General features: G+C 52.6%; 1 protein-coding gene across 1 annotated transcript in view; it reads left to right on the plus strand.

The window, feature by feature from the left end:
• Positions 1-9,480, plus strand: part of RIN3 (Ras and Rab interactor 3) — a 121,694-nt gene that overhangs the window by 103,277 nt on the left and 8,937 nt on the right. The window contains exon 8 of the mRNA XM_025869442.2: positions 8,113-8,244. Within this exon, the coding sequence (XP_025725227.1) occupies positions 8,113-8,244 (132 nt within the window). The remainder of the gene's footprint in view (positions 1-8,112; positions 8,245-9,480) is intronic.

Below are 9,480 nucleotides of genomic sequence, written 5' to 3' on the forward strand. Positions count from 1 at the left end.
TAATTTTATGTATTTGTCAGAGAGAGAGAGAGCACAAGCAGGGGGAGCGGCCGGCAGAGGGAGAAGCAGACTCCCCGCTGAGCAAGGAGCCCGATGCGGGACTCGATCCTAGGACTCTGGGATCATGACCTGAGCCACCCAGGCGTCCCCCAAGTCCCTGTTTTTAAGATGGTCACAATTCGAGTGGGAACACAGAGCGAAGCAAGTGTCCGTCATGCAGGGTGACAAAGGATATCCACAAATTCACTTAGCAGATATATTTATTAAACACCAACTGCTTGCCGGGCACTGGGGAAGGACTGCATAGGAATGGTGCACATGAGGGGGGCCCCTGCCCTCACAAAGCTTTCATTCTGGTGAAGACAGGCAGGTAATAAATCAGGAGACAGAAGTCTAAACTATGTCATCAGATGCTGAAACCTGCTAGCAGGCGGGCTGAATCAGACCAGATGAAGGGGCTGGGGGGCTGTCAGAGGAGCTCGCCGTTCTGCGTTGGGAGGTCTGGGGAGGCCCCTCTGAGTTAATGGGAAGTATTTGTTTTTCCATTATGCAGTGACAGGGCAGGGGAAACCCATCATGAGGGCACAAACCTGATAGGTGGGAAGTGGGGGTCTTCGGTTAATACATTGTGGAGGAAGGAAGTGGCTGTAAGTGGGAATCCCAGAGGAGGATAAGAACCAAAGCACACCACAGTCATGAGCCTTGTCTGCCCCAGGACTGTTGCATCAGCCGCCGCTTTCAAAAAGAGCCCCGTTAATAGATTTGGAGGGGCAATTACAGTAAAAGGATACACCTTTCCTCTATCTAGATCAGGAGTCTGCGAACTACAGCCTGTGGGCCAACTCTGGCCCCCGCAACTTGATTTTGTAAATAAACTCATTGAAACAGCCACATCCACTCACTTATACGGTGTGTGTTGCTGCTTTTGTTACAGCTGCCAAGTTGAGTACTTGGGATGGAGATGGAGTGGCCCTCAAAAAAAAAAAAAATCACTACTACCTAGCCCTTTCCAGAAACATATGCCAACTCCTCTTTTTAGGTAATTCTTCCTAGATGACAAAACCTAATTTTTAATCCAGCTGCTCACTTGATGCTCACCACAACCCCACGGGACGGTCTGAGTGAGTTTTATTATTACTCCCAGTTTTCAGATGGGACCACTGAGGCTCAGAGTGAGTGGCCCCAGATCACGAAAGCTGGCAGAGTTGGGGGCCTCCTAATGCAGTGCTCCTCACGGCCCATGTGACCCCAGCGAGCACGTTCAGCTCATTTTTTTTTATCAGAACTCTCCTCCAAAACCTGCCCACCCATGAAAGAGGCATAAGGCGCCCGGCCAGCTCTTGAAAGTGTGATCGGCAACCCCCCCATGCCTCCAGATGGAAAACAGATGCAATTTTGGCCAAAAAGAGCGCAGGACATGCCAGCTACGGCCCCGTAGGGCTTTCGGAGTGCGGCCTGACGGACATGGTCTCTGGTCCATGCAAGCCAGATGTTCCGAGCCCAGGACAGTCGTTTTGGAACTGTGCCTCCGCATCCCAGTGGCCCTGCCTGGCGCCTGCTGTGCACAAGGTTGAGCTCATGCCTCGGGCTCCCGGCTTCATGGGAAGGAGAATGTGACCCTCACTCCCCCTGGAATATCAGGGAGGAGCCGGTGCATTGCAACAATGCTCGAAGCTTCTGTTTGTCCGCAAGTCGCTATCAGGTCAGAGAGCCTGTGAGCCCGTGTGGACATTTCTCACCTACATCAGGGAGGAGAGACCCAGATTCTCATCACAGCTCCACTGCTAGGACTCCAACTGCGGGGCTTTGAGGAGATTTCTCTGGACCTCTGTTTGCTCGCGGTGAGATGGGGCTTGGTGAATCCAAGGCCGTTGGTGTGCTCAGTCTGCTGATTGTGTCACGAGAGCTAATCATGTGCTTCTCTCCCCTCCATGTTCAGGCTGGTAGCTTGAAATGGGCCACTGTGGAAATATTTCGACCGGAGGAATTGGCAAGCCCTGCAAATCAGAGCTTATTTTTTCCTTCGGAGAGCCAGTTGTTGGGCATTTCCCAGCACACCGCTGTCCAAGACCCACAGTGGATCCTAGTCTCCTTGACGATGGCCCCAGCCCCGGGCAGGACAGAGTGGATGCCAGGGGGAACACACGCGTGGCTCAGTTCAGTCCGTTGTTAATGTCTAACGTCCCAAGCCCTGTGCTGGGCACTAGAAAGGCAGTGATGGGGCAGAGGCTCAGAGAGGTTAAGAGACTTACCTGAGCTCACCCAGCCTCCATCCCTGCCCTCGGGGTGCTCACAGTCCAAGGAAAAGGGCTCTGAACTAGTCAAGGTGTTTGGGAGCTGGAGCAGGAAGCGTCCAACTGTGCATGAGGATGTAGGAGAGGCAAGGAGAAATTTGTAAGGGAAAGCTGGGCGGGGGGGAGGGATGCCCCCGGCAGAGGGAACTAGGTGTGCAAAGGCACGAGGATTGAAAGTACCTTTGGAGTTCAGGGAATGGCCCATGATTGAGCATGGAGGAATGTTATGTGGGAAGGCGATGAAGGCAGAATGTCATTCTGAGTTGGAAGTTGGAAAGTAGAGTGTAGAATAAGCGCCCGTAGTGACGGCAGCCCAGGAAGGCTTCGTGGAGGAGGTGGAACTTGAAGGAAGAATGTTGAAGTAGCAGGAACATGGGATCCTGGGTAAGAAAAAGTTGGATTCAAGTCCTGGTTCACCGCATCCTACCTAGCCACTTGACGTTAGGCAAGTAGCTTACCTTTCCTGGGGCTCACTTCCCTCATCTGTAAAGTGGGCACAATGAATCTAATCCACCCTACAGAGTTGTTTTAGGAATTCACTGATATAATGTTTATAAAATATGCTTTGCATTTTTAGAGTGTCCCACAAATGTTGGTGCTGGGTGGGAGATGGAAAGCTCAGGCCTGAGGAAGGCAAGGAGAAGCCATGCCAGCCAGGTGACTGTGGCCAATCCCAAAGGCCTGGAAGGCAGGTGACCCATTCTGAGGCCATTGACTAGATGGTGTGGCTAGAAGAGAGTAGAGTCAGTCGTGTTGGACAGGTGTTTATGGGAGCAACTGTGGAAGGCCTTAAACGTCAGGCAAAGAGGTCTGGACTTGATTCTCTAAGCAGTGGGGAGCCATTGATGGTTCTTGAGAAACAGCATGATCAGAGTCATACTCCCAGGAGGTGAGTTAGTGGACAGAATGGATCAAAGGACAGAGACCCTGCTGGGAGGGCAGGCTTAGGGGATTAGGGCTGGAAAAAGCAAAGGGTGAGCACAGGAAGCAGACAGAAGGCAGACTCCCCTGGGGCTCTGGCCTGCCTGGCCACAGGGAACAGAGAGCCCCAGACGAAGGGGGTACTTCCAGGCCTTGCATCGTGGGACTGGGGGCGGGGGCTCCTTGACAGAATTGGGAAGGTTCCCAGCAAGGGCTGGTTTCTAGGAAACGATGAAGCACTTGGCTTGGGCCTGGTGTGGGAAGGACTCGAGGGTCTCTGTAGAGATCCACCGGAGCCGGGGAACCGTGGTGGGAGCTCAGCTTCCTGCTCACCTTGGCTGTGCCCTGCCGCTGTGTACTGCAGGGACAAAGAGGGGATGTTCACGGGTAGTTGGAGGGACAGTCGTGGGACCACGGGAGCCAGGCAGCGGGGTAGCTGAAGAGAATGTGTGCAAACCAAGGAGATGGGCCCAAAGCCCTTCCTGAACGTCAGCCAGGATTCTCAGGAAGAGCATGGGGGGGAGAAGGAATGACTTTGCATCCCCACGGGGCATAGAGCCACAGTCCAGAGGGCCTCTGAGTCCCAAACCTAGGGCCAGAGCTGGACCCTCCTTCTTGCTGAAAGTCACTGTCTCCTCAAGCAGAGCTTCTTGCCCTTGGAACTGTAGACGTCTGGGGCTGAATACATCTTTAGGATGGAGAACTGTCCCAGGCATCATAGGCTGCTCAGCAGCATCCCTGGCCTTGGGGCCCGTAACACCCCTGGTTCTAATGTGACAACAAAACAGCGACTCCAGACACGGCCCAGTGACCCCTGAAGGGCAGCACCGCGCTGGTGGCAAACCACTGCTCAAAAGCACATTAGCTTGCCTGATTGTAGTCCTCGGTGAGTTATTAACACAATAGCAAGAAGAAATTGGTGTTCTAGAGGCCTAGTGCAATTCGGTCAGCTCTCAGCCAGCGCGTGAGTTACAGGCGCACTCCGAGAGGCACAGGACTGTGTCCCATCAGTTCCCAACACATAACTCAAACAAGAGAAGAATCTCCTGTGGGCCAGGATTCTAATAATTAAATTATCAACATGAAAAACAACTCTCGGCACAAAATCTTCCCCGGGGAACCCTTAATTTGTGTCTCAGGCTTATAAAGGTTTAGGGCAAAGCTTTCTTTCTCTAAAACGGACTCATTTGGTGCAGGGAGGGGACAGAAACCTTGAAACAAATAAGCAGAGCACCTCAGAACACAGAACTGGAATGGAAAATATGGATTTTTTTTAGCAGGCATTTTCCATGGGAGCATGTGGGAGCACTCTGGGTAAATCTTCTATATAGAATTCTCACCAAAATCCCACAGCATGTCGTGTGATTTGTGTCACATCATGCATGACTAGAAATATGGGCTCAGAGAGGTAAAGCGATTAGCCCCAGGTCACACAGCTGGTAAGAAGTGCGCCGAGGCTCATGCTCGGGGTCTGACTCTGCTTTTCAGGGCTGTGTGTTACCAACACCTCCAGCCTGTTCATTTCACAATGGAAAAACTGAGGCCACTTGAGAAAGCAGAACAGAGATGTCAATAATAGCTCACTTTTCCGTAGCACCTTACAGGTACGGAATGTGTTTGTATTTTCTCATCTTATTCTCTCGAAAACCCTGAAAGGCCGACAGGGTTGGTGTTGCTGCCCCATTTTGCAGATGTAGGAGCTGAGTGCGGTCAGGAAGCAGGCCACAAGGCACACCGTTCTCTGGGAAACCAAGCAAGGACGAGTTGTGAGCAGAAGGGGCACCCCTTGAACAGACATGATCAGAGGCCCCCGTGGTGCCAGCAGCTGTACGGGGGTGGGCCACGGAGGGCGCGGGAGGAGGGGGCTGGCCTGGCCTGTGCTGGAGAGGCGTGGACACGTGGAACCCACTGAAGCGGTGCTCGATCGCACCCCTCAGGGGTGACCCAGCGCCCCGTGAGGGTGCCTACCTGTCCGGGCTCGGGCAGCAAGACCGAATGCCACTGGAGGGGCTGCTAAATTCAACATGGAGCTCGCCCACTCCTTTCAAAACCTCTTTCATGCTGTTTCTCTTACTTGCATTGTTCTGGTCCTCACCAGAATCCAGAAAACTCGGATCTTATTACCTGGGCAGGTAACACCCAAGGAATAGGGTGATTAGTAAAAGGGTTTAAGTGAATGAGTGAATGAATGTATGGATGGATGAATGATGGATGGATGAATGGATGAATGAATGAGTGAGTGAATGAATGAATGAACGAACGATCAGGTGGGCCATGGCCATGCCGTTCTGACCACTTACTGGGAGCACTCTCCACTGGGTTTTGCAGCTCACATTCTGTAGACGTTAGGACACAGCCCAGACTGCTCTCGACACAGGCTCCCACCAGTGATCTACACAAAATGGAGTTGATTCTCCTCTTAGGTACCTGCAGCCTGGTGTGACTTCGATCCTCTCTCGTCCCTTCATTGTCCTCAGGGCTTTTTCCTCTGCATGGGCAAAACAACGCCTAGTTCACATAATAATTACAAGGACGGGAGGAGAGTCTGCAGGATGAGCTATAAAATTCGCGCTCCTGGGCGCCTGGGTGGCTCAGTCCGTTCAGCGACTGCCTTCGGCTCAGGTCATGATCCTGGAGTCCCGGGAGCGAGTCCCACATCGGGCTCCCTGCTCGGCAGGGAGTCTGCTTCTCCCTCTGACCCTCTTCCCTCTCGTGCTCTCTAGCTCTCATTCTCTCTCTCTCTCTCAAATAAATAAACAAAAAATCTTTAAAAAAAATAAATAAAATAAAATTCGCACTCCTGTGCCGGAAGCGCTCCCCCCGCCCGAATGGCATCTTGAGGCAACGCAATGAAAATCGCGAAGTCAACTTAAGCGCCCGCGTGTGCCAAAGGAACTTGCCAGTCGTGTCCCCCTCGTGAAGCCACAGGGGAAATGTTTATGTTAGCCCTAAGCATTAGAGAAATGACCTGGTGCCCCCCTGAGAAACTGGTGTGTTGTCTTCTCACGGACAATGAGAAGCATGTAACTGATTGTGTTTTCCTCTTCACTTTGGCCACCGGGAAACTCAAGGCCAAAAGTGTGGCCCTAAAGGCCCAGTCACCTCCAGCTGAGTCTGGGGACCCCGTTTGGCCATTCCCCACCGTGCAAAGCTGCTCGGCCAAGCTTTCCTTCCCCCCAGTGCACTCAGAGGCATGCCAAGATGTCAACTGAGGGATTCCAGGGGATTCTGTGCTTGTAGGAATTCTTCACCCTCCATGGCGAGCCTTTGACTTTACGTTGCCAAATGGTCAGTCTCCGGAGCCAGCCCAGAGCCACAATGGGAAGGCATCTCTTAGGCCCACTGGCCACCCTCCTCTCTTCCCCAAGGCATCTATTACTGTCAAAATGTTCTAAGCCATGTGAACGTCTCCTACAAAAGCAGAAGTGATGGGTTATTCCTTTTTTTTTTTTTAAGATTTTATTTATTTATTTGAGAGAGAGAGAGAATGACAGAGAAAGCACATGAGAGGGGGGAGGGTCAGAGGGAGAAGCAGCCTCCCCGCCGAGCAGGGGGCCCAACACGGGACTCGATCCCGGGACTCCAGAATCATGACCTGAGCTGAAGGCAGCCGCTCAACCAACTGAGCCACCCAGGCGCCCTCCTTTTTTTCTTTTTTTTAAGTATTTATTTATTTGAGAGAAAGAGAACACAAGCAGGAGGCGGGAAGAAGGAGAAGCAGGCTCCCCACTGAGCCCACGTGGGGCTCCATCCCAGGACCCCAGGATCATGACCTGAGCTGAAGGCAGACGCTTCACCGACTGAGCCACCCAGGCGCCCTGTGATGGGTTATTCCTTTCAGGGGTGTTTACATTTTAAAAGAACCCCTCAGGAAAGGGCCCTGCTTAACACAATAGAGTGAAGGTTGAATGGTAGAATTTCCAACCACATAGTACTGGTTGAGGGAGGGCTTTCTGTTTTGCAGGTGGAGAGGGAGATGTGTGGTTAGAAGGGACAGGGAAACTTCCCAGAATACATCACTATTAGAAAGACAGCTGTATGGTGAGCGCTGTGAATTGTGCAAGACTGTTGAATCACAGATCTGTACTTCTGAAACAAATAATGCAACATTATGTTAAGAAAAAAGAAAAAGAAGAAGATAGCAAGAGGGGAAGAATGAAGGGGAGTCAGTCGGAGGGGGAGACCAACCATGAGAGACGATGGACTCTGAAAAACAAACTGAGGGCTCTAGAGGGGAGGGGGGTGGGGGGATGGGTTAGCCTGGTGATGGGTATTAAAGAGGGCACGTTCTGCATGGAGCACTGGGTGTTATGCACAAACAATCATGGAACACTGCATCAAAAACTAATGATGTATGATGATTAACATAACAATAAAAAATTTAAAAAAGAGAAAAAAAGAAAGAAAGACAGCTGTTTCTGGACGGCTCTGTGAATCAGTGGGATATGAACTTCACTGTCAAATAAGCAGCAAGGAGGGGCAGGGACGCCTGGCTGGCTCACCTACTGGAGCGTGCGAGGCTTGATCTCAGGGTTTTGAGTTCGAGCTCCGCATTGGGTGTAGAGATTACTTAAAAATAAAATCTTAAAAAAAAAAAAAAGTAGGAAGGGGCATTGAGGGGAAAGAGCTGGGGAAGAGGGAGGGGTTGGCTCCTGCCCACTCCAGGGGAGGGCGTCTCTCTCGTTTCCTTCTTCCTAAAACCGGACCGTGTCTCAGACCTCCCTGAGAAGGCTGATCCCGGGTCTCCCCTGTCCCGAGTCACGAGAAAGTGGCAAGGTTCCTCTTACAGGGGTGGCCATCCCTCACCCAGCAAACCCCTGCGCTCTTCCCCGGGGCAGGGAATGGCTCCCACCGAGAACCTCATGCTCACCGTCCTCTGCACCCTTTCTCCTCCCAGGGAAGCCCTACGGGGCAGACGACTTCTTGCCCGTGCTCATGTACGTGCTGGCCCGCAGCAACCTCACGGAGATGCTCCTCAACGTGGAGTACATGATGGAGCTCATGGACCCTGCCCTGCAGCTGGGGGAGGGTGAGTCACCAGCCCGGGCCGGCTCTGGGCCACTGGGGCCTGATGCATACCACCGGCCTCAGCCACAGCCGGGGCACACTGCATAGCCCAATAAGCACTTCCTGGATGCCAGATTCCGCTGAGCCCTGCGGACAAGACTCAGGGCCCGACGTAGGCCCTGTTCTCGGGGGGGGGGGGGGCTCACGGACTAGCAGGGGAGCTGGGCCAATAGAGAGACCCTGTCACCACTGCTTGACAAATGTTGGAGTGACGAGAAGCCCAGAGCGGATGGGAGCACATTGCCCAGGCTGTGCAGTTAGGGAAGCCTTCCAGGAGGAGGTGACCCCCGAGCTGAGCATCTGAAGGATGGCTAGGAGCCAGCCAGTTTAAGAAGTGGGAAAGGCATTACTTCACAGAGGGAACAACACAGAAGACAAGGCTGGCGCAGCGGGCAGACGTATGGGAAGGAGTCTGAGCGGGGAATAATGATCCGTTCTTAGACAGGGGTGGTCCTGGGAACTGTCGGCCCCCTGCTCCGTCAGCCCCGGCCAGGTCCCCTGTCAGCAGGACAAGCTTGATGCTATGGACAAGGAGCCCTGCTCTCCCCAATAGGATGATGACAGGGGTGTGGTTTGCTCCGCCCCATGCTCAGTTTCCCTTCCCCTTTCGTCCTTCCCACCACTTCCCTCCACCCACTTAGGCTTGGCCATGCCTCCACCCAGAATCCCTGAGCTACGGCCCACCCAGATCTCAGCCCCGAGTTGTCCTCTGAGATGTCAGCCCCAAAGAACGGAGTGAGACTCTCAGGGCTCGAGTGTCCCCTTTGGGCCTTGTGGTTCTTGAGATAAGCTGGTCTTCTTTGCATCTGTTTGCATTTTTAGCATGTATCAGTCTCTAGGGTGATAGTGTGACGAGGCTGGTTCTGTGAGTTCTTGGAAACTGAGGGGAGAGTGTAAAGCCTTGAAGTTTGCTGTCACGTAGAACACTGACTGGGCTCTGGGACCTCTGGAACTATTTTTTTCTCCTCGTTAAAAATTTTCTGCAGCTAGAAGAACTTGTCTTCCAGAGAATGTAGGAATTCAGTGGAAGCCAGTCTTCCTTCAGCAGTTATTATCTGCTGCCCAGGGTATCCATCCATCCATCCATCCATCCATCCATCCATCCATCCATCCACTCATCCATCCATCCATCCATCCATCCATCCATCCATCCATCCACTCATCCATCCATCCATCCATCCATCCATCCATCCATCCA

The sequence above is a fragment of the Callorhinus ursinus genome, unplaced genomic scaffold (assembly GCF_003265705.2).
Source record: "Callorhinus ursinus isolate GAN/ISIS: 27379988/994484 unplaced genomic scaffold, GSC_fseal_2.0 scaffold8, whole genome shotgun sequence".
NCBI lineage: Eukaryota > Metazoa > Chordata > Mammalia > Carnivora > Otariidae > Callorhinus > Callorhinus ursinus.